Source organism: Epargyreus clarus, unplaced genomic scaffold (genome assembly GCF_041222505.1).
Source record: "Epargyreus clarus isolate Ecla_fem2 unplaced genomic scaffold, WU_Ecla_fem_2.2 ptg000015l, whole genome shotgun sequence".
NCBI lineage: Eukaryota > Metazoa > Arthropoda > Insecta > Lepidoptera > Hesperiidae > Epargyreus > Epargyreus clarus.
Genome location: NW_027332223.1, coordinates 3,312,261 through 3,338,824, shown reverse-complemented (window position 1 = coordinate 3,338,824; position 26,564 = coordinate 3,312,261). Strand labels below are relative to the sequence as shown.

The following is a 26,564-nucleotide window of genomic DNA, read 5'->3' as shown; positions in this document are numbered from 1 at the left end:
GCAGTAGCCACTTACCATCACTGCATGTTCGTTTGCTACTTCTTCATAATATTATGAAAAAGTTATTGAATAATCCGTTTGAACTTGAAATCATAAACCCTGAAGGAAGGATTGTCGACAACTATAACATAACAATGCGGATCGACGGCTTGTTTACCGTAGCCTTTGCAGCACGCATGCATCCTTGCTTAGCCACGAGCGCTCACCCTTTTTTTTATAATATAGGAGTAGGAGACGAGCATACAGTCCACCTGATGGTAAGTGGCTACTGCCGCCCATGGACATCTTTAATCAACCCCAGATAGGATTAGATATTCCCACCTATGGTCGGCCACAGATGCGCCGCTACCCCTGAGGACTAAGCTGGAATGCCTCGGAAAAGTCAGACATTTAACTCTAAACCACTCGTTACTTAATATTGTACATCTTCTTTGTCATAGACCATCAAATTTTACGATGTACATAAGCCCGGGAGCGCCGCGCGGTGCGCTTAATTTATCCATGAAAAGCTTATGAGGCTAGATTAGGTGACCTCTTCTCGGTTAGAGATCTGAATGATAAATCAGCATATCTGCTTTTAGTCCGGGTGTTTTGTTTGTATGTTCTTTGGCACCTACAATGCTATCTATGTATACATATACGTAGTACCTTGCAAAGAAATTTATTTTTACAAACCTATTTTGTTCTAATCCAAAAGTTTAAATATCCAAAATATACCTTACACTTATTATAAGTTGAGTCTCGTGTAGTAAAAATGAAGGAAATAAATAGTAGTTATAATAGAATCGTATCATTTACTGATAAGATTTTTTATAATATAGTAGTAGCAGACGAGCATGCAGTCACCTGCTGGTAAGTGACTACTGCCGCCCATGGACATCTGTAATCAACCCCAGATAGGATTAGATTAGACGACCTGAGGTCGGCCACAGGTGCGCCGGTACTCCTGAGGACTAAGCTGGAACGCCTCGGAAAAGTATGTTTCCCTTACAACACTTTTCAAACCAGAACACAGCAGCGCTTAACACTGCTGTTATAGGGCAGAAATAGGTGTGGCGGTGGTGCCGCCGGAATTGAAGCTGAAAGGTTCTACCACCTTCGGACAAAGGGACCACTATCAATATTACCTAATATACAAGTAGTGTTTACAGAATCATGACGAAATTGTCATTGTCGAATTAAAGATTAATATCTATAAAAGCTTAAAAGAGAGCACGTGCCGTAACCAACAGATTTACATATTAAATTAATATTAATGAAGTTCCACTTTCAATAAGCCTTTAATTATGACTTTAACTTTAACCTTAGCCTTTAACTTTTGGTACTTAAAGAGTTAATCTGATTTATCTACATAAAATGAATATTGAGTCATTATCATTAATTCATATTATCATTAAAGTAATGACTTCAAATAAAATCTGCTTCCAGCTCTTGATTATAATTTACTTCTTCATTAATTTATTACTTTTTAATCGTAACTACAAGTTATTTTTTGTAATTTTGATACTTAAGATTAATTAATTACTTTTATAAATTATAGACTTATTTTAATGAGATTTTTAGGTATTTTGACGCATATCCCTGTAGTCTCAGGACCAGAATAGAGCTTCGGTATTCCCTGCCTGTCGTAAGCGGGGACTAAAAGAGGATTTTGGAGATTGCGGGCGGCAAGAGTGGAAGCTCGAACCAGTGACCCAGGCAAGGATGGAGTTATGTGTGGTTGAATACTGTTGTAAACACCAAATTGTGTGGGAGAAACGTAATTTGCTCCTCTAAGGCAGAGCCCGATTAATGCATCCCGCTTGGAGGACTCCGGTTGTGTTCCGTTGGGGACCCGAAGTTTTTGATTGGTAATTGATTTTGATAACATGGAAACAGCGTGGAGAAATAATTCTTCACTTCTCCTACAGTTGTGGGGAGAGACATGCTTAACGGCCTGTATCCAGCCTGTTATATAAACTAAACTGAGTGCACAAAACATATTTTCAAGCTCAAATTAGGCCAAACTAAAAAGTGCTATTCGCTTTTTTAATTAGCGAAAGCTGAGCTTTTCAGTACGAGTATTTGTGGAGAGGATAAAAAGTTGAGTATTTTCAAAATTTATTTATAGTTTCCGCGTTTCACGCTCGTGACTTTCCATAAATTTTCAGTTGAGGGCGAGCTTGTCAGCGAAATGCACAGCTCAAACTTCTTGCCTTTACATAATGAAATGTTAATTTTGTCTAAGACTCAGGGCGCGTTCAGATTGGCACCTATATAAGGTCGTCTAAGATAAAAATACTTGTGTGCTTAACTAATGTATAATATAATATATGAAATTCACCATTGAATATATCACTATAAAGGGAAACAGTGTTGGCCGCCATACACAAGTATAAAGTGTAATGAAAAAAGTAGAAGCTTTTTTTTGAGGGTATTTCTTGTAATTTTTAAACTTCAAATACAGAGGCAAAATAATATATTCGTTTTAAAATGTATGTTACATATAATAATGCCTACTTGTTATTATTTCATCTAGGTGCCCACTTACCTGACATATATGTTTATTCTACGTCTCTAAATATATTAAATATTTCGTGTAAACAACTTTTTTCCACGCGCTTCAAAACATGTTACCAAACAATGCATAAAAGAGAAAGTGTAAGCTTAATATTCATGTTATTTATTACGAAACATTTGCATTTCTGCAAATAGATCAAGATAGCGAACTCCACACAGGTGGAGGCGCTGGAGGGCTGGCGGCGGAAATGTCGGGCCACGTGACGTCATTTCCGGGCCAGCGCCATGTTTGTTAAAAGCCGGGTTCCTGTGACCGGGCGCACGCGCATATCAAATTGTTATGGCGTGGCTACACTTACTTCAAATTTAGATTAGATTCGGTATTAGAAGTATTTTTAGCTTTTTATAAATAACAAGTTGTTATAAATTACTGTTACATGGTAGTTTTCCATAGAATTCAAATCTATTAGTTAGCTATGTTGGTAACCGTCTGTACCTTAGAAACTTGTATAATGACCATAAATATAATAAATGACCTGTTATTTGCAATTTTTATTTTTACAAAAACATATTATAAAATTTTATAATAAATTATTTTTAATGCGTTATCAATAATTCTACATAAGTTGGCTAAAATGTTCTACAATTTTTCTAATACAATATTACTTAATGAAAATAATTAATATTTAAACAAATATCAGTAATATATAAATATCGGTAACAATATGTATGCACCTTTACAAGCGTGACAGTTTTATGTCAGTACACAGATTAGCATATTGTTATTGACCGATTAAATTCAGTAATCACACCGTTTAAGCAACCGTTAGTTAAGGACATGCCTCTCCAATTCTACAAACTACTGAGAGTCTTTACTTTAGTATTAAGATGAAGACTTTACTACTACGACTCCGACTTTACTGCAAGATTATGTTATAATAGAGTAAGGTACGTCACTAGCTAGATCAATAAGGCGGGTAACACATGAGCAACAGTGAGCTAATACACTATCAACAGTTTATCGTTCGTTATTAATATTCAAACTATCCAATGATTTGCCTACCAAAGATCGACATTTGACAATTAAATCATAGTAGACATTGTCAAATTTCGAAAAAATGCTCAGATCGATTATTGATAATGGGCGTATGTCGATGATTGTCGATTGACGTTGACGTGACGAATCTTTTTCTTTAAAGTTTTTTAAACATAAACTATAGAAGTCAAATGTAGGTAAAATATGTTATATGAAAATTCGTAGTGGTATTGTTTTAATGATATTTATAACTCAGTATGATTTTTATCATACTTATATCAGTAAATGATTTAGCATTTATATGTAAATGCAATTATGCATTCAAACATATCCTTTGCTCTATAATTGATAATTGATTTGTTCTTGTAGCAAAACCGTTAAAAATTACGACTTTATTGTTGTTTTGAGAGATAAACTCTTCAACTATGTATACATATACCTATTTTAGGAGAGAATAGAGATAATTTAGTTTGAACCGCATTCAGTAGAGCGTGTAATTGATTCGGTTACGCCAGGTGTTTAAGGTATTGTTTGTTGTTAGGCAGATAGCAGTTTGTGTTTTATTGAATTTATATTTATCTAAGCTTGTACAATTTACATATTTACCTCTAAAGAGAGGTAAATATTTACTAAGAGATAATATGGATATCTGGCTTATTTATGTTTGATTATTTGTTTTTCATTTCGGATTTTTTGGGCCAATAGTCTTAAGCGCTGATGTATCTGCTTTTATGTGGGTCGAGGCTAAGATAGAGATTAAGTAAGGCTTTGGCGTACATCTAAAAAACCTGTGAAGGTAGGTTTAAAATAGACGTGTCAAAGAAAATTAATTGAAATATACAAATATCCATATTATCCTCTATATTGTATTAAGTCGAAGGATATAAAATCAAACACTATAATCCTCATAGTTAAAAATAACAAGTCAGTACTTACTCAAATGGATTTCCGATGCAATGATTACAGAAATGACAAGCACTTCACCCTAACACTTATAATTTAATATCCTCACCCTGCCCTAATATTTGTTTTTTGAAATACTTCCAAAAATGTTGTCCTCACAAGAATGAGTTCGCATATCCTTAATCGGAAATGTATTACCGATTTTACATACTCATCAAATTCATTAATCAGAATATTAAAATTCCGAGCCGAGTCATGTCGCTTGATCGTCGTGAGGTTAACGGCACATTACATACTTGCGACCAAATAATCGCACTGAAATCGCAATAACAGGACGTTACATTATTGTCTTACTAGTATTTTTTGTCTAAGTTTTTGACAAAAGGCGATATAATATAGCATAGAACAAAATATGTATTAAGATATTATATTTAATGGAATATTTTTGTGCGATATTGGTCACAGATAAGTTACCTTCGCTGACGTCTAAGTAAGAAAGCTTTCAGTGGTACGAAATTCTACTTTTTTCTATATAACTCTAGTTTTCGAAACAATTTCTTCCCAATTTTAGTATCCTGCGACCATATTAGTGTTTCACTTCAAAAAATTCAATATTTACTTTCATTGAAATTTCTTCATCGTGTCGTAAAATCGCAAGTTGCAATCGCCAGTGTGTAGACTAATATAATTTCGCTTCCCCTGTCCGTAGGGAAACGAGGAATTAAGCGATCCTATCTGTATGTAATTCTGAATACGAATGTAACATTCGCCGTCCTAACTTGAATCCATATGTGTAGGTGAGAGTGATTTGCATTTTACGACCCTTGATTTCTGTGTGCGTGTGATTTTGTATGTTGATAGGATTAATTTTTAATAATTTATAGAAGTAAACGAGTATGCACGCCACTTAATGTTAAGTGATCCTTGCTGCTCATAAATATCTGTAATCAAGCATATTATGTAGGATAGGAGTCCTATCTAAGGGCGATTACACATGCGTTGCCCCTGAGGACTTAAAATATCACATATTAACGTACCATATATTTCGAATCAGATCATAGCAGTGTTGAAAATTGTTACTATTGGCAGAAGTCGATATAGCGGTGTTGCTTTCGAAGTTGAATCACAATAGGTTCTTTTCTATATTATATTAATACATATAATATTTACTGTAAATTGTCTTATTCTACGTAACTCTACATATAAACAGGCAGATGATTGCTGAATTAGATTAATCACATATTGTGGGTAAAATAGTAGTTAGAGGTCGAAGAACAAACGAACTGATGTATTTGCGTTCACGAAACTCCATAGCCGCAAAAAGTCATCCCAAATTTATTATGACTTGTGTTCTTTACAAAAGCATAAATCTAGATAAAATGGAATGCATTAGAGACTCATTTATTCCGAATGTTTAGACAGTGGCCACTTAACATCTGGACTGTCTATTTTTCGTTATTTTACTTTCATAAACTAAAGAATTATTATAAAAACAAAAAAAATAATAATAATAAACTACGTTTCTCCCATAATTTAACAGAACCTTATCCTTACTAATATTATAAATCCGAAAGTAACTCTGTCTGTCTGTCTGACTGGTTGTCTCTTCTTCACGCCTAACCTAAACCACTGAACCGATTTTAATGAAATTTTGTACAAAGATAGTCTGAGACCCGAGAAAGGACATAGGATAGTTTTTATCCCGGACATCCCACGGGAAGTAGGGATGGCGATCTAAGATCGATTAATCGGAGAATCGATCTTTTGGACCAAAAAATCGATTATTTTAATCGATATTAGTAAGAATTTCATCGTAAACTATGCATTTGATATTTAGCAAAGTCATCCAAGAGCCCACGAAGGTTTCAGAGTTGGTACGACCATTTTTCGTCAAATGGCGCCACTGCCATTCCAATGAAGGTACGAATTTTCAGTTTTATGTATGTTAGTATGTCATATTATTTTCTTTTAAACACGGGCGAAGCCGAGGGAAAAAAATAGTATGTTATAATCCGTCATACCGTTCCGAATGCAGGGCGTGTCAACGAATGACATATTCATAGATACGATCAAAAAACATTACCTACCCTCCCCAAGAAGTAGATGAAAACAAATTAAATGTATTAGAATCTTCATTTATTTTGGATTCACTTGGATTGCATGTTTGTTTGCTGTTTCAATTTCATAAAAAGTTTTAGAATTAAGCAGATAACATTTTGTATGCAAATTGCATTGTATGCTTTCATTTTCGTCATGCCATCCAAACAATCTATTCATTCATGGCAACCGACCACCAAGACATGCCACCTGCATAATCGACGTGAGCACGTAATAGAATTTAAATCGAATTACTGAGCCCTTAGCACGTTTTAACTGTAACAAAACATAGCTAAATACTAATGCTATCTATGTATATATGACAGTTTTTATTTTCGTTTTATTTAAGGAATTGAAATATAATAATCAACTGCAGTATGACGGGCTTACTATCTGATTTTTACTACGGGCATGTCGTTACTTAGCAGTAGTTGGAACGCCTTTTGAAAATGTATTTACTTTAGTTTACCTGCTTGTCAAACAGAAGGAGAGCTTTGACACTATTTGCAGAAATAGATGTGACGGTTGTGTCGAGAGTCGAACCAAGAAGAATTGTACTGTCTTTAATTTGAAGACCTAAGTATCTTTTATTATAAATTATTAATGAAATGAAGCAGGTAGTGTTATGTTAAACAAAGGTTACTATGACCTAGAAAAATTAAACAGATTTAGGGAGAATAATGAAGAATATTTTCTATAGTTAAGTAATATACTTATCTATAGATCTTGCAGATGCCAATATTGCACACAATTCGAATCTAAGGCAAGTGTACACCGAGCGGAGCCGCGAGCGAAGCTTGCTACTTTGTTGAAGCATTACGTTAGTACCCTTATTTGTATTGCATTTACACACAAATTAGCATTTTCGGCGCTTTAACGATAGTTATTCGAACCCAGCGTGGCTAGCGATGTTATCGCTGTACGGGAACAGAATTCGATTAATACTGTTCGTGATGACACCTAAACGTGTGAACCTTAAACATTGATACGTCGAAAGTAATAATATTTAACATATAAATGTGCGTCAATAATGAGCTTCTGTACTGATGTTAGGAGGCGTCTGGTATATCATAGACTTTTCATGAAACACTTTGAAATAAGTAAACTTTTGGCTGCCGAACACAAAAAAATGGGATGAACTGTGCGGGAAGGAATATTTATCTAGGGTTGATTTCAGACGTTCAGACGGGAGGCGGTAGCTACGTACTGTCAGGCGGAATGCATGCTCGCTTGCTACTCCATATTATAAGAGAAACATAAAAACCCATATTATGTACGAGTATGCCGACTCAGAGTAAAAAAAAATCGTTTATTATCGCTTCACTTCGCATATTAAAAAAAATATCGTGACTAGTAACCTGGGTCGTGCTTAAGTGTCTCTATAACTTATTTTCTCTACCTTATACGATACCTATTATTGGACAATAAATTCTTAGTATTCGCAAGTAACAGCCAAACTATTTCGAAGAGATATACAAAAAGTTTTATTATTTCCTTTATTGAGGGACACTTTCGTTTTATCTGGAAGTTCTTTATTGTTATTGTAAAGAACATTCACTATGTTTCAGAAGAATAACATGTTACACTGTGCTAGTCAAAACTAACTTATTGTTATATCTTGTATATATAAAATTCTCGTGTCACAATGTTAGTTACCGTACTCCTCCGAAACGGCTTTACCGATTTTCACCAAATTTTATATGCATATTCAGTAGGTTTGAGAATCTATCTATTTTTCATACTCCTAAGTGATAAGGGTTGTTCACCCTTAATATTTTTTTTTATGTATATGGCAACACAAAGTTTGCCAACAGGAAAGCTAGTATCTCGTATACTATTAAGTTCGGATTAAAATTGCTTCTCAACAATCCGGTACAAATATGTATGATGGTATATATTTTAAGCCTTGCAGTATGTACCACCCTCCCTTCCACAAAGGATGCGTGCAGATGCAAACATAAAAATTATACACCACCATACATACCACCACCATCACGTGTTTCGCTCCAAAACGGAGCATCATTAGTGTAAGTTGACTCTACGACGGTTAATCGTTAATACTAAACGGTTATCTTACATAACTATTTCATATACTTTTTAAAATAAAATGAGTATTTGTACATAATATGGGTATATTAGGATTTGTAATACTTAATAGATAGATAAGCTTAATTATCTAGACCACAGCAACATTAGAAAAAATATATGACAATTTTTGTTTCGAAGCATTACTACATTTGGTCAACGTTTAAAGTTTTTTTTAGCCAAATTATAAATAAAAGTAGTTTCGCGGTGAGTTTAGGTATATAAAGGAATAGTCCAAGTCCTTAAAATTCTATTTCCATTTTAAATATTATTATAGAAATTAAATAGATAAATTGAAGTGTCTTACCACTTTTTTGGAGACAAAATTATGGGTTCAATTAAGTTATTTCGCGTTCATTTGAAATTTGAACCTTGAAAGTAATTAGTTAAGTGGCGCTAACAGAGTTATGGAAAGCTTGTTAGTGACTCCGTTAAATATTACCTACAGCCGTTCTAGTGGGGAGGTAAAAAACGGGTTAATTTAGCATAGTTATAATTATAATTTTTCTTATTATAAGCCGTGTCTGTTAAAAGACTAATGTGACTTTATGACTTTTGTAAATACTAAAAATAAATAGCCCAGTTACCAATGTCTTGGTTTGAAGGGTAAGGGAGAGACACGCGTTTGAAATTATTGTAAATTATCGAGGTTAATTCAAGACTTCTAAAGTTGTAGACATAAGTAAGGGTAATATATTTTTATTATTATTCTTATATGTTATTTTTATTTGTTTTCAATAAAAGAGGTCTGTGTAAAAAACCTTCCTAAAGTTGTAAACTACAGTTCAATTCTTTCTTAATTTGAAAGGTGAATCGTGCCCAATAGCCTTTCTGTGCTTCTTTTAATCATGATCAGTTAGCTTCTTTGTATTTTAGTATCAATGGTAAGTGCGATATTATGAGGGATAGACAATAAGTGTTCTCGAGCAGTGAATGAGGCAAATCTTTCTCACATTGTGTAATTTTATTTCTTTTGCGATCTTACATATCGCAGGACATATAAGAGTATAGCACAATTCTGTTATTCCAGCTTGAACCACTTATGAAAAGTAATTAAAAATGTGATATTTGTTTCAGATGTGCGGGGGTGAACCACTGCAGCTTCGTGCTGTCTGAAGACTACCCGCCATCAGCGACCTGGGATCCAGGGGTGGTGTATATAAAATACGCTTGTTTTGATGGTAAGCCCAAGCAGTTATGCTATATTGCTAAAATTACTAATAATAGATTCGGCATAACCAATAGGTAAGTAATATGTGGTACGTGATAGGTATGTACATACTTTATGTAATATGCAGATAAATAAAAGACACTTTCTTCATAGACACACACACACACTAATAAATAAACAACCAGACACAGAACATATATCTTAATTCATTATTTAGATACCTGACAGGGATTGAACCCGGGACCTTTGTGCCTCGGACCGGTATGGTGAAATATAAATTAAACGATTTTTTTACAAATGTACTTAAAAGACAATGAGTATTTAATATGATAAGTAATCATAGATAGTAGATTATATGAGTTTTAATAATTCTTGATATGACTGTATCATAGATAATAATACAACATGCCTTATAAGTCTATGCTCTGTATTCGCTACACAAATGTCAATATGAAGCGTGAAATTGTTTCGCGCGTCAATATGACAGATGTGTGATGTTTATGACGTCACGCCTAATGCACACGTAGGGTTATCGATTACGTTTTATTATATTTATTTTTGAAAATATAATAGTAGAAAAATAAAACATTAAAATAGCGAAGTTACACACTGTTCGTAAACTTTAATATTGACTAGAAAATATGATAAATTCCGGTTTTATCCCAACACATGTTGAAATAATTAAAAAAAATATCATTAATCTTGTTTATTTTTTCATAGTGGTATTTAACTGTCTTCTATATTTTATTTAACATTCAAATACATAATGAATATAGTTGCGTCATTATTGACATAATACACGTAAATATGTATTGTTTCACGACTAATAAGCATAGCCCTTGAATCTCATAGTGGCAACCCTAACAATCCCTGTTTAAGTATATGATGGGCTGTGGGCCGCAAAATATTTTAATGTAGGTAATTGTTATTTCTACGTAAAATTTATAGCTTCCATTCAGGGTAATGCGTGAAATGTAATGGCCGAGTTTATTATAACACTTTATGAAATAATGTCATAATACTATATATGTAATCGTATTTTGTCGTTGTAATATTGTTTCCTAGATATAAATTTGTTACAAGAAGTAATTTTGTTGAACTAAAAATGTAGTTAAAGATAATAGAAGCTTTCGTAGCTCAGCTCAGTTCAGGGCTAGTGTCACCACCCAGACATAATGCTGCCACCGTCTTGGGAACCCTACGCAAAGACAGCGATGGCGATAATTTTTTATGGTAGTGTTTTTGTTTTTCTTTTTGTATATATATACATTCTGTAAATATTTTTTTACTAGTATATAGTTTGATTTATTTTAATTTAATTAGTATTAGATACAATTGTATGTAAACTAATAATTAAATAAAGACATTCTGCCTTAAAAATAAAAATACCTAAAATAAAGCACTGTGCTGTATTCGCATTAAAAGGGTTAAACAAATCTGTGATAAATTGAAAGTATCTAATGCTATTTGTGGTAGATTGCAGATTTCCATAAGGGCTATGTACTCGTAATAACAGGAGCTAACTACTTTCTTTCTTTCTTTTAAATCAATTAATTATTTTCAACCAGTACCAATCTTTGCGCTCTCTCCGTACTCTTGACGTATTTATTTAAACTTTACATTAAATGGCGTCATAAATTCCAGCTTGTTAACCCTCGTCCGTCCGCAGACGCGTGGACGAAATGATCCCGAGTTAGTTAGTGCCACGTGTCTAAGTACGGCTACGGGAAATCCCTAAGGATTAGACGGGAGCTAAATTAACAATTTGTGTGGGAACAGGGTCTCTACGATACGGAAAAATATGCTGTGTCAAAATTGCAAAGATTTTTTATACATATTTGTTTACTGGTCTGACATGCCCCTGCGGGTACGATTCCTGGCCAAGTCGGCATGTAAATAATAAATTTCGCGTTATGGTGTAGGTTTGGGTATTTTTTATACTTGTCTTTTACATCCATGGCATCCATTACATAGATAGAATATATTGACTTTCTTTTTTTAATTTCTCTTAACACTAAAGGGACACTCATTCTCACATTGTCGAACGTCACCGTGATAACTTATTTGTAATATGCAGTTTACTTATAATTACGCAACTTAAAAAAAATCTCGAGATCTGAAGCTCAGACTACTAGCTTGAGAAGCCGAATTTCAAACCATTAGGCCATCAATGTGTCATATTTATACAAAAGTAGCAAATTGTTCAAGTGATTCTGCTCAATTTAAGTGAACTTGTACAGAAATCGGAACCCCTGTTTAAACAGCGCTTAACAATTAAACTGTCAATACAATATCTCTTCACTCCGTCTTGTTTACGTTCGCCGTTAGCGGGTGATCTCAATTAATTGGAAATGACACCCAGATGAACAATTCTGACAACTGTCACACAAAACAAGAATAAAACTTTGAACAATCGAGTTGCAATCGTAGTTCACTGAGTTAAGGTTTGCGTTAACAACGTCATTGTTTAATTTAATTGTAGATATCACTAGTGTGCTACCGAGAATTTATTTGAAGCTTTATTCCGAAGGTGCAATGTATATTTCATTGTGTTAAGCGGTCGATAGTATTGTTATCGCTATATATAAAGTATTGTAAATGTGGTGTTAGTTTCCCCTGGGATTCCCACGTGCTACTTCCAATTGTCTAACGTCCAGTGTAAGAAGAGCTCTCTAGTTTTCTTTTAAAAAATACAGATACTGTGGATCGAGATGTAATGTTAAGTACATGACATCTCGATCCACAGTATCTGAACACTTTTTCTAATGTATACAGAAATTAACTTATCATTAAGACTACATCGTTTTATTTGGAAGGCTCTATTTAATAAACCGGATTAAGTTAAGAATGTTTAACGTTACCTATGTTAAAAAAATCCGGTTAAACTTATGGAAAATAGAAAAAGAGTAATAAAGGTATATAAACTTTTGCTCTATCGCAAAATCTCATATAGTAAAGTAAAATTAATTTTTAATTAAAAAACAACTAAATGATTGTTAATTTATATCTTTACACAACTTTGAGCGAAACGGTGTTTTATAAGATTGGAGTAGAAATTAGTGGTCTCCTTCATATATTCGCCTCGTACGTAAGTCAGCCAGCATTTACAGTTATTCATTATTAGAACGTTACAATCAGCATGCGTCTAATAATAGCTTAAGTTATACTGGTGATCGGAAACAACCGATAAATTGACACATTTTACCCCAAAACTACTGAGGGTGCAGTTAATGGTGCAGTTAACGGAAGATAGGGGGCTCCACGTGCGAGTGATTTCAAAGAAACATGGAATTTACGACCGCGACAATAGATGTTGTGGGATGTTACATAAAATTGTAATTTTCATACAGTTTCGATTCCTGATTGGTAAAGTTAACCGAAGTTGTTAATTAAGTACATATATTTTTTTTTATTTTTAAGTTTATTTATGTAATCAGCTATATGTTTCGTGTATTTTAAGTAAAGAAAAGCATTAATTAGATGCATTAAATCTCTTTTCTTAAAAGTAATAAATAATACTTATGTACTTTTACGTAAGTATAAATAGTAGAAGAAGCAAACAGTGTAGGATACCCAACAAATGATTCCTTTTATTCGAATTTCTTAGTTTTCAAAGCGAAAACTTTTTAGAGAGGTTAGGCAATTTTTTATAATATGATTTTTTCCCGGGAAGTATGCCCTAACAGTTTATATGAAATTGTTAAAACCATTTTACAAATTTTTGTTTGCACTGTTACCACCATATCAGCCGTATCTATGATACAGTATGATGATGGTGGTTACTTCTGGTATGAGACATAAAGTTAAAGTTCCTATTATTGCTTATTGACCTCATAAACCTTAACAGCACTCACTCACGCCAATAATAATGAGTAATCCATACACTTCTTCATATTAATCATTCGATAGCCATTGTGTGGTATTGTGAGGGTATTATAAAACCATAAACTATGGTTGATTTCCATAAAATTGGTGTTAAGCCCATTTGACTATTATATTCCTGGCAAAGTATTATTTTTGCAAACGATTGAATATCACGAGTCATTTGGGCAATAGAAATATTTATGAAACCATTGAATGGGTCTCGGGTGGCTTGTAGAATATAATGGTGAGAATGAATAGTAAAAATTTTAACAAAAAAATAAAACCGACTTCTATGTCACTACAAAGTAAAAAATAATTGAAATAAATGTTGGTTTAGTACATATTTCTGAAGTTGGCGCTCAATATATTTCGTTTGATAACGGCGTAAACAGCGTGTCCAATATGAGCGCCGACTTCAGAAATATGTACTAAACCAACATTTATTTCAATTATTTTTTACTTTGTAATGACATAGAAGTCGGTTTTATTTTTTTGTTAAAATTTTTTTTTCACCCTTTTTAGTGATGATATGCTAACGTTTGTATTAATATTATGTAAAATTGTATAAAGGTGATCATGAATAAAGGTAAGGTCTGAATTCATACGGATTGGACCCACCCGCTCGCAGGGCGCTACCGCGCCCTTCTCGCTTAGTTTTACATTGTCTTATATGTTCCAACCTAACCTAACCAATTCAATACGAAACACTATAGGCCAGGCTATATGAGATACTATATACTACTATATTATTGGCTAGATTAGGTTGGAACAGAAAAGTAAATAAATCAAACTAGGTGGTAAAACTCTGCGAGTGAGTCGGTCAAATTTACCTTAAATTAATAGTTAAGAAAAACTACAACGTATTCATTAATCATATTTTATATTTGTAAGAAGGAATTGTCAAGTTGAAGAGTTGAGGTCATTTATTTCATTACATGTACCTGGTTAGGACCTGTAAAATATGTGTGAAAGCACTAAATAGCTTATTCATGTGGTTTAGGCTGGAGGTACCTCTGCATCATCAGATCTAAGGAGTTGAAGGTCAAATTTTTCATCATATATCTCTGTCTAGCAACTTCATTACAACAAATGTCTATTCTATATACTTTAGATAGGAGGCACATCTGCATCATCAGGATTGAAGAATTGAAGGTCATATCTTCCATCATATGTCTCTACTTAAAGACCTTATCATATATTCGTAAGCTCCAAATGCCTAACTTGTATGGTTGAGGCAGGAGGCACTTCTGCATTATCAGGGTTGAAGAGTAGAAGGTCAAATTTTCCATCATATATCTCAGCTTATCGACTTTATTAAATATCCATAAGTTCCAAATGCCTAACTTATGTGGTTGAGGCAGGAGGCACATCTGCATTACCAGGGTTAAAGAGTTGAAGGTCAAATTTTCCATCATATCATGTTAACCTAGATACTCAATGTTCATTTTAAGTTTCATGAGAATTGAGTGGGCAGAAGGTAAGTTGTCATAAAATATGTAAAAAGCAGGGGTAGTGATGATGAGTTCCACCCCATAACTTAAATTCTAATCATCAGAGTATACTAACGTTAAGGTAGGAAAGTACCGCAACGAAACACCCTTTCATATGAAAAAAAGAAAATTGAAATTGGTTAAGAAATACTCGACTTATTGAAGTTTATATGAAATCTGGTTTTTCCAATTTTCCGGGAAAACTGGCGGAAATTTTCAAATTTCCTCGAAATGGGACCCCTTGTGAAACTAGCCGCATACAATGGTGTATGAATCATATCGATCGGTCGCGGCATTGCGAAAAAATCGCCGAACAAACATAAAAAAAAAAAAAAAAAAAAAAAAAAATATATACGGTCGAATTGAGTAACCTCCTCCTTTTTCGAAGTCGGTTAAAAATATGGAAAGATCAATTTGATAAATATTTTTTGGTATTATTACGTAAATAAATTTCTATGAGATCATACATGGGAATCATACATTAATAGACATTATTCATTGTTATGTCATAATTAAAATCAAATACATAGATTGTTTATCGGAGTTCTTTTATAAGTCTAAACAAATAGATAAAGAAATAGCATAAAAATATCATTACATTTTTGTTACTGAAAAAGTCATTAGGTATGTTGTAAAATTAATTTGCAAGAACTACCGTCATTGGACGTATGATACGAATTCTAAATAAGTAGAAAAGTATTACTGAAAGTCCAAAGCAAATCCCTTGTAATCCTTGAGGTCTAATTCAGAACACGTAACTTACTTAAGTGAAAAAGGGTCGTTAAAATTTTTCTAGAAACCTTTCTGAACAAACTTGAAATTTTGCCAGGAGTACTGATGATCCTAACTTCGATACTGCATACTAGTATACCTAAGGCTACTTTTCCCGACCATGTGTATATATAAATATAGTTCAAAAAACTAAAAAATACGCTTTTATGATAAAATCAACTAAAAAGTAGAAAAGTATTCTATTTTATTCTTTCATACATGCAGGGTAAAATAAAGATGTATGTTGATCTCTTTCTACTGAAAAACGGAGTAATTCACTGACAAACAAACACACAAACAACAAGTGAAGCTAATATAAAGCGTGTAAAAACAAAGATGGTGGCACTATAATCAAGTTCCGAATAATTGTAACAAGTTTTTGCTCAGGCAGAAAATAAATATAGAGAACAAAGAATAATCGAACTATGCAACAGTTGCACGTGGCCAAAAAAATCGGTAACAATGGTTAAAAAAATGTTTGGCATGTAATCGAATCGCCCATTTATTTTTTATATAAATTCGCTTTCGCAGGGGCATAATGGTACTTTATTTTATGAAAAAACACAGCTTTTTGTGAATCGACCATGAAATCCCAATTATTGCAAAAAGCGCAACAAATTGGAAATAATTTAATTTGGGTATCAAATGTTAAATTATAAGCCACGTTAGTGCAAGATGGAATGAACTTCCTCCTGAGGTATTTCCGATACGGTATAAAATTTGGCTCTTCAAGAGAGGTGAAAAAATAACTTTACTTGAAAGCCGGTGATGGATTCGTAACTCTTCTGGTGCTACTAATGTCCAAAGGCGACTACTTTCCATCTGGTACCCTGTCTGCCTGGGTCAGGCCTGGTCTGCTGCTGCCTGCCTGGTCGTTGGGTCTAACTTTAAAATACAAGCTTGTAAAAAGACACACATTTCTTTGGAAAATCTATAATAAAAATTTGTTAGAATATTTATAAAAAAATTTAAACGTTCAACAAATGCTATACTGACTGACTACAATATCAGGCAATGATGACCCTAAAGTTCTTATTAGTGATCGAAGCCCTAAAGTGTAAAAAATTATTACACACGAATAAATTATTTAAAATAATTTTGTATATATTTCAATTCATTTGCTTACAAAACTCAATACATTTTTTCTGTACCTTAAAATATTTTGGCTATTTTTAATATCTTTAGATAACATTATGGCATGATACGATCGAAGTATAAAGATTAACTGGTATTGGATAGAAAATTGAACCATATATTTGGTCAAATAATCCTGCTCGGAAATTATGTTCTAACCAAAATGAGATGTTTAAGAGATACGATGGATAAAATATTGGTATTGTCAACTAGGGTTGCCAAATGTCCAACGTCAAAATGTTTTAGATTTTTACTCGACTGCAGCGGGTAATTTTTTTCGAGCGCATATATATATTTGTATGTATGTCGCCTTGTTCGGCATACGCGTCTATACGGCTTGAAGGCTGCTTAATATAAGAGGTGTCGTTGGATTAGTCTAATTCGTTGTGAGGCTAATATAGGCTATAATTTTAAACGGCTGAGTTTTTGTTTTTATACCTAATAACTACTAGTTGTTTCATTTTAATAAAATCTAAGCGTGTGGACATGGATCTTAGGTAATACGCCTTCATGTAGCAAAACATTATTAGTTAGTACTTAGTAGGTATTGGGTACTAGGTACTGGATATTAGGTACTACTATTTATTTCCAATATGGGTTTTGGGTAATATGTGGTATAAAAAGGTGGAACCACAAAGGTGGTAGAACCCTTTGTGGTTCGACTCCGGCGGCACCACCGCCACACCTATTTCTACCTAATAACAGCAGTGTTAAGCGCTGCTGTGTTCCGGTTTGAAGGGTGTGGTAAGGGAGACAGACTTTTCCGAGGCGTTCCAGCTTAGTCCTCAGGGGTAGCGGCGCAACTGTGGCCGACCTCAGGTAGGAATATCTAATCCTATCTGGGGTTGATTACAGATGTCCATGGGCGGCAGTAGCCACTTACCATCAGGTGGACTGCATGCTCGTCTGCTACTCTTATATTATATATATATATATATATATGTGCATTTGTATACTTATTTTAGGTAGCTAGGTACCCACAAGATAAGGTGTAACATAACCCACGCAATAAAAACACATTTAGTTACACAAACAAAAATACACACTATTATTTGTAGTTATCTACTTATGTTGATATGAGTGTAAGTAAAAATTCATGTTCGATACACATGACTACTTTTAATTGGTTGGTTACTTAACGAATTTATCAAACGTTTTTCGTACATTTATTCTTAAAGTGTAACATTACAATAAACTATTTTAAATTAGGTTAAGAATATCATTTAAATTTATATTATTACAATATTTTAGCTATATACTACGGGTTTAGACACAATAAAATAGACTTAATTATAGTAAGTACTGAAACAAACAGACAATTTAAATACGTAAATATACGTACATATAGGCCACGTAAATAATGTTTATTTATACAAGTTCTAATATAATAATTAAAATGATAATTGGTAAAAATGGTAATGTTTTTCGACCGTATGTACCTTTGGCACACCTTGGAGCTCAATCGGCGTGACGGATTTTAACAAAATATATCGATCAATTTATTTAAATAAGTAAAGAGACAAGGGTGACTATATTTCTAAGCAGTCGAGTTTTTGTTTTTATAATATTTTTTTTATACATTAGCTAGTGCACAGCCCTACAGAGAATCGATGCGTTTAGCTTCGGCGAGGATTTTGCGTACTTTCGATATCAGATTAATTTTGTTAATCCGATTATTTTGATATATATTATGAGGGGTGCCACAAGAATATTTAAGTACAAAATAATCGATAAGTTTGTCGACACATTACTGCGCATTTTTTAGAATCTCGTGTAACTATACTACGAGTATACTATTCCAGTAGAATAGGACTTATTGTGGGATCTAGTAGTTTATTCACCAGTAGGGGTAGTTTAATTCGCTACATTTTTTTTATATGTATATGAGTGGAAAGAGCTGTTGTATTCTGCTTTGAAGAGTGTGGTCATATAGACACAAATAATAGAACGTAGTATTCTCTGGCCGTGGACAAAGGTAGGAAACTATTTCTAAACTGTAATTGTAATCCAGATAGGATGGCAGTCCGTCATACATGAGTTGCAACCACCAATGATAAAATAGGTACCATGAGTTTTCAAAACATCCCACAATTTTACGTTACGTTTATCAATCCATTATTCTGTTCCGTTTTTTTCAGTAGACTGAGCAAACGTAACAATAAATAAGTGCTCAAGTCTTTTTGTCTGCCTCACATGTTCGCAAAAAAGAGAGACAAAACATAAAGCGCCATTTTGTTAGTATAGACATTTAATGTCACTATAGTTCTGATACAATCCGCTAGGGGCGCTGATTGGAAATTGTATGGGTAATACATAAACAAATACCAAATCAGTCATATTTGTCAAAACGTAAAAACTCATGGTAAGGGTCGTACAAGTATATCTCCCTTCAAACCACAATAGAACAGCGCTTAATACTGTTGTTATACGGCAGAAATAGGTTACTATGTTATTACTGAGTTCTTAAGTCTACACGCCTGTTACATAAAATATTGTAGACACAATCACTCGTAAATTCAAGATATTCTCGCAAACTGTGCATGACGTATGACGTCGTGTGCGGTTGCCGACGCGTCGTGTGTCGTCGTGATAGCGTCATATGTTACCGCTTTGTTAGGAACGGCGCACAGTTGGTGTGCACTTACTAACTAAGCTGTAGTGTGATTTAACGTAAAGGTGCCCGTGATATTTTAATATAATTGATTTTTTTCATTTCTGGCTTTGATGGCTATTTACATAAAATAGAAGAATTGCGGAAAGTGTTAGAAAAAGTGTTATCCTGAAAACGTTTTGATTTTATTGGAAACAAAAATTAAACAGCTGTATACTATATTTCTTAGATACAATTACTCGTAAATTCAAGATATTCTCGCAAACGGTGCATGACGTATAACGTCGTGTGCGGTTGCCGACGCGTCGTGTGTCGTCGTGATAGCGTCATATGTTACCGCTTTGTAAGGAACGGCGCACAGTTGGTGTGCAACTACCAACTAAGCTGTAGTGGGATTTAAAGTTAAACTGACTGATTTCAATAGAATGGACATTTTTTTATTTTCGCACACAGGTTTGATAGACACTTACGTAAATTTCGAATGCCTGTAAAAAATCTGGCTAGGGATGTAAATAAAATATAGGATTGAGTATTTTAAGATAATTGATTAATTGAATTGAAAATAAAGCCCAAGTGTGAAATTTGGGGAACGAATTAGAATCAAACTAATCTCGAATTGAAAATGTCTGTGAATTGTGTTATTTGCAGTAATATTTTAACTACAGGTCGTCTACATATCACTAATTATTAAATGAAAGTAAAGATCTATGTCTAGATGTATGCTAGAAGTTTTCTGCTATACTTTAAGTTTAAACGCAGTCAGTGAACGTCAGTCCTTAGCACACATTGGCGATATTCCAGTTCAATGTATGTAGTTACGGCTACGTCATCACGTGATCACGTAACACGACAATAGCGCTATCTTACGAGGTAACTTAGAACGAGAAGCGAGCTTTAATCTTATGTCTTAACTTTGTACAACGCTAATTATTATAAACAAACTTGTTTGTTTACCAACTGTTATTTATACGTCGTAGTTATTTTATAAATATATTATAATATACAAAACATACATATATAAAATATGTGTGTTTGTTTGTAAAATACATTTATGAAATAATTTTCATTGTGCATATTTATAGCACAGAACCTCGAATATGTTTTATCCTTTTATTGTCAAGCCATTAGTGACCCACAGCTGGGCATAGTTCTCTACTCAGTGTAGTAACGTTTACATTATGACTCACCGAGAGACCACACGTATTTTTTTTAAAGAACTCAGACGTATATAGGTTTCCTCACGATGTTTTCCTTCACCGTTGTAGAAAGTGATAACTAATATGCATAATATAACTTTTGATTTAACTACTATTTTGCTATGATTGTAATTGTTTTTAAGTAATATTTATTTAATAAATTTAATCAGATACGATAATAAACATTACGTTTGATAATTCTGAGGTTAGTATTAGAACTTAGGACCCACTGAGTTTCAGGTACTACGCTATTACTGCTTTTACATTTCATTTGTATTTGCATTTCACTGTGCAAACACTAAAAGTGTTATTTTAAAAATTCTGATGCTTGCATTTTAATATCTTTCTAAATATATATAACTTAAAGGTGACTGACTGACATAGTGATCTATCAAAGTACAGCCCAGACCACTGGACGGATGGGGCTGAAATTTGGCATGCAGGTAGATGTTATGACGTAGGCATCCACTAAGAAAGGATTTTGATCAATTCTACCCCCAAAGGGATAAAATAGGGGATAAAAATATTACTTCGTAACGCAAGCGAAGCCGCGGGCAAAAGCTCGTAATGAATAATGCTAAAATATTCTTCAGTTTAAAACTTATAATGTTACGAAAATCGTATCACTATTTCATATAAAATTAAACAATATTACGTGTGAACGAGTCCTTACATTGTAATTTGGCTGAAACAATCATCCGAGTCTAGACTCCAGACGGCGTGACATTGTCGTAGCGGCCTCTTTCGTAGCGCCTCTACGGTCAGGGCTGCGGAACATTTGGTGTTAGCTTTAGTATTTTAATTTAATCCTTACTAATATTATAAATCCGAAAGTAACTCTGTCTGACTGCCTGTTTGTCTGTCTGGTTGTCTCTTATTCACGCCTAAACCACTGAACCGATTTTAATGAAATTTTGTACAAAGATAGTCGAGATAGAAACCCGAGAAAGGACATAGGATAGTTTTTATCCCGGAAATCCGACGGGAACTAGGGATGGCGATCTACTCGTAAGATCGATTAATCGGAGAATCGATCTTTTGGACCCAAAACATCGATTATTTTAATAGATATTAGTAAGGATTGAATCGTAAACTATGCATTTGATCAAGTGATGATCTTTAGTAAAGTTGAAGGTACGAGTTTTCAGTTTTATGTATGTTAGTATGTTGTAATATTTTCTTTTAAACGCGGGCGAAGCCGCGGGCAAAAACTAGTTTTGACATAATTTTAACTTAATTTTTATTATTTTATACTTTGAACCTGAATGTTGGAAACATAAAAAATCTGACTAATAAAAAAACTAGTACAGACATTAGTAAGCTATAATAATAATTAAAATTTAAGTGTATGTCTATAATTTTAAAACATGTTATTATTTTTTCCTAAAGTCCTTTGTTTAAAAAAAATTCTTTTCTTTTAAATTTCTTTACAAGTCTCAATCTGTTTTGCTGCGAAAATAGAGGGTATCAAAATCAGTAATATATTTTGACCGTTTATGAACTTATATCTATGACAAGTATCTATTACAATGTATCATATTTTGATTGATTTTCAAGGTGGTAGAACCCTTTGTGGTTCGACTTCGGCGGCACCATCGCCACACCTATTTCTACCTAATAACAGCAGTGTTAGGCGCTGCTGTGTTCCGGTTTGAAGGGTGTGGTAAGGGAGACAGGCTTTCCGAGGCGTTCCAGCTTAGTCCTCAGTGGTAGCGGCGCATTTGTGGCCGACCTCAGGTAGGAATATCTAATCCTATCTGGGGTTGATTACAGATGTCCATGGGCGGCAATAGCCACTTACCATCAGGTGGACTGCATGCTCGTCTGCTACTCTTATATTATAAAAAAAGGTGCCAACTAAAAATCGTAGAAACATTGCAAAACTTCAAAGTTTCATCCCTATCTCAAGGGGTGGATAAGACAAGGTAAAGGGTGAGGGGCACGGGTCAAGGTCGGCCGATAGCGGGGTACCTTTTATTGAAACGCCACCTTTTATCTTTGCCTCATTCACTTGAAATATAGCCAAACGTTGCCTTGCCCTGCGAATTTTCTATGAAATTGAAGCAATAAATGAGCCCTTCGAACGTTCACCCTTTCGAAGTTTTCTTTTGTCGCGTTTGGGAAAAAATATGAGTGAATTTTTACAGATCGATAAGTATCGATACCATGAAGTTGACTAGTAAATGTTGTAAGTTTTGAAGAAAATTTTATATGTACGCACTCAATTTAACCGACTTCTTACTTTTTAAGTACAGCAAAGAAGTATAACTTCTTAGGTGCGTAGATAAGTAAACACCCTTTTACAACGACCTCTACGTACTACTAGCGCCTTAGATTGTCGCTTCATGTGTAAATCAGACGACCTGTTGGTTACTGGTGACTGCCACCAATCGATTACTGTTAAAATCTAAGGTCGGTTTAGTTCTACCATAGGTTGCTACCTGTGAGGAACCTCTTGTGTGTATCTTCCTTAATATAGACGTCAAACCAGACCGTATCGCTTTTTCCGCTGTTATAATGTAAAAATAGGAATGGTACGAGTATATAACAGAAATAGACGTACAATAATCATGTCTACTTTAGTTTCTATTTCTACTCCAATGTATGCTGTTAAGTTATTTTGATCCTCCTCAATTACAAGTTACTTATACATATTTACCCTTACTAGAGCTTTATTATTATGCACAGCCGTGGTCACAGACAACATAAAACGTAGACAGATTACACAGTATCGTTAAACAGACTATAAAATAAAAGTTTTGATGAACTTGTCATTTGGTGTGACAAGAAGACGCTTCAAAGTTTACGCGCGTGAATGCAGTCCAAATTATTGTGAGAATACTTTTATGAAGCTATAAAGTTTGAGGCTCGCTTGATTTAGCTTAAATGACTAAATTAACATGTTTCTGTTTAGGTTTGTTGTGTTATATATAAAAGGTTGACGCATTTCTGCTTAAATAGCCGTTTCGTGCTGAGTTCTATTTTAATATAACATTAAGGTAATATTAAGGTTAATGTAGTTGTCAATGTATTCGTAATTGTGTGAGCTTCTCTGTACCTATTTTTAATAACTTCATGTGCACGTATATTACTGTTTGATATAAAAAGTGTTAAATCTTTATTTTGAATTTTGAAGATAGGAATACATCTTTCGTTATATTAACAGTTACTTTAACTACTGTTCGAAGTATATTATCAACACGAAACGGAAATTTCATGCCACGATTACGGAAGTTCTGTACTGGATATTGTTGAAGTTAGCTTTTTAAGATGACCTGACGTAAATATATGAACAAAATTCAAAATCTTACATTATTATTGAAAGATTATACCACTGAAATCGTGAGGCTGATTGAAGAACTGAATAGGAGCAACGTAAAAAAAAGTATTTCAATAAAGTAATGAACGCGCCATATTAGCAGATCACGACATCTAGTGACAACTTTACTAACTAGACCTTCAGAAAGCTTAATTACGTTTAATCTCTAACATATTTTATAGTATAGATTTTTCAATATAGATATTCTAATCTTTAATATAGATATAAGGTAATTACATCGATACACATTTTTTACATAAGCCTGTTCTCTATTCCAGATTCCCTCTCCGTTCACTACTGCAACCGGGAGGTGCAAGTGGCGGCGTGGGGTCCGGACAGCGAGGGGTACATCCGAACCCCCGGGTACCCCCACTTCTACATCGGGGATGAGTGCAGATGGAAGCTGAGCGCTGATCCTGAACAGAGGATACGGGTCTCCTTGCTTGACATCAGCTTACGTAGTAAGTTCTTTAAAATATTGTTACTCCAAGCGGAGGGTAATGTTTTTCGTGCATATTTATGTATGTATGTATATATGTATGTATGAATATATGTATGTATGTCTTATTCTTTGTACGCCCTGCATACCAAACGGCTTGACCGATTTTAATATATGAGGTTGAATATGGATTTTTTAAATTGAGAGAGTTATATATGTTATCTCTCTTTTTGTAAATTATTCAACATCACCATACAAGAAACCGCTATTTTTCGACGTTTTATGATTTATCTACTGAACCGTAATTAGATAGAGAGTACGAATGTACGTGAAAATGTAGATATAACATGTCTTATATCTCTCTTCAAACCAGAAAACAGCTGCTACACTGCTGATATACCAGAAAAATAAACACACACAGAACACACAAATAAATAAAACGCATATGGCGGAGGATTCGCCACAGCGGATTCACGAAACATTGTTCTTATTATTATAATAATAAATATTTATATAAATACTAGTGGTGCCCGCGGCTTTGCCCGCATTTTAAAGAAATAATATGACATACATAAAACGGAAAATTTGTACCTGAATTGGAATGACGGTGGTGCCATCTGTTGAAAACTGGTCTTACCAACTCCCAAACCCTCATGGGCTCTTGGACAACAACTTTGCTAAAGATCATCACTTGATCAAATGCATACTTTCCGATTCTATAACTACTTACGAATTAAAAATTAATTAAAAAAACCTTTTCACACGGACTCAATTGTGAATCTAAACCATTCTCAAGTCCCCTTGAACACACACAACAAATTTCATCAAAATCAGTCCAGTCGTTTAGGAGGAGTTTAGTGACATACACACGCACATAAGAAATATATATAAAGATACACAGCTAAAATTAAACAAAAGTTAAGGTTTGCGTGTATCAACAGAACTTTGTTCCCACGTTATTATGTTAGGAAGAGGGAACAGAAAGTAATGGAGCCGGTTGAAACAATGTTATCTTAATACTGAGGAAAAGATAATATAGCCTCAGACATTCTGTTTCGTTATAATTGCGTAACAAATATTGAATTTGTAACCCTCTAGGTACTTTCACCAAAGTAATCTTGTGAATTCTGCATTATATTTCTTCTGTTCTGTTCTGGTTCTGTATTTTTATATGTATATGCATTACACGTGATAGTATGTGGCTACTGCTGACTATGGTCATTTGTAATCAACCCCAGATAGGATTCCTACCTAAGGTCGGCCACAAATGCACCGCTACCCTTTGGGAGTAAGCTGGAATGCCTCGGAAAAGTATGTCTTCCTTCAAACTAGAACACAGCAGTGTTTAAAACTGTTGTTATTAGGCAGAAATAGATGTGGCGGTAGTGCCGCTGGGGTCGAACTACGATTAATTCTACCACCTTCACAACCATCTGTATGTTGACACAATTTTAAAAATATATGTATGTACAAAGACATTTCGTTTACCTATTTTGAGTCCTTAAATCTGGACTTATAGTCTTAATAATTAATGTCCACTTTCCCTCATGTTTAAATTGAACTGAATTTTAAATGATTGGTTTTGTATTTGATTTCATTTACGCATATTTACATTAAAGTTCACTTGAAGGTTGGAGCGAAAATATATTCGTAGAGCAAGTGAAAATCTTGAAATTTCATATGATATGAATCTGGTTTAGGTATTAAATTATAAATACATTTTATTAAATTAAATTTATTAAATTGAGTCTCGTCAGATTTTCAGGGCCATATCGTAACTCTTTTGCGTTATAATAGTAGCTTAATAACTACGCTAGATATACCAATATGAGTATTTTTAACGTAACCTAGTCCTTAGGGACAGCAGCCCATCTAGAATTGACCTCACGTAGCACGTAAGGTACCCACGACCCTAATTTGAGTCCACACAGTACCCTTAGTATGAGTTT

The 26,564-nt window shown here is 33.9% G+C and overlaps 1 protein-coding gene across 1 annotated transcript in view; it reads left to right on the top strand.

Moving 5' to 3' along the window:
- LOC140747991 (uncharacterized) overlaps positions 1-26,564 on the top strand; it is a 167,213-nt gene that overhangs the window by 80,862 nt on the left and 59,787 nt on the right. Inside the window, exons 3-4 of the mRNA XM_073080669.1 lie at positions 9,698-9,801; positions 24,455-24,637. Of these exons, the coding sequence (XP_072936770.1) occupies positions 9,698-9,801; positions 24,455-24,637 (287 nt within the window). The remainder of the gene's footprint in view (positions 1-9,697; positions 9,802-24,454; positions 24,638-26,564) is intronic.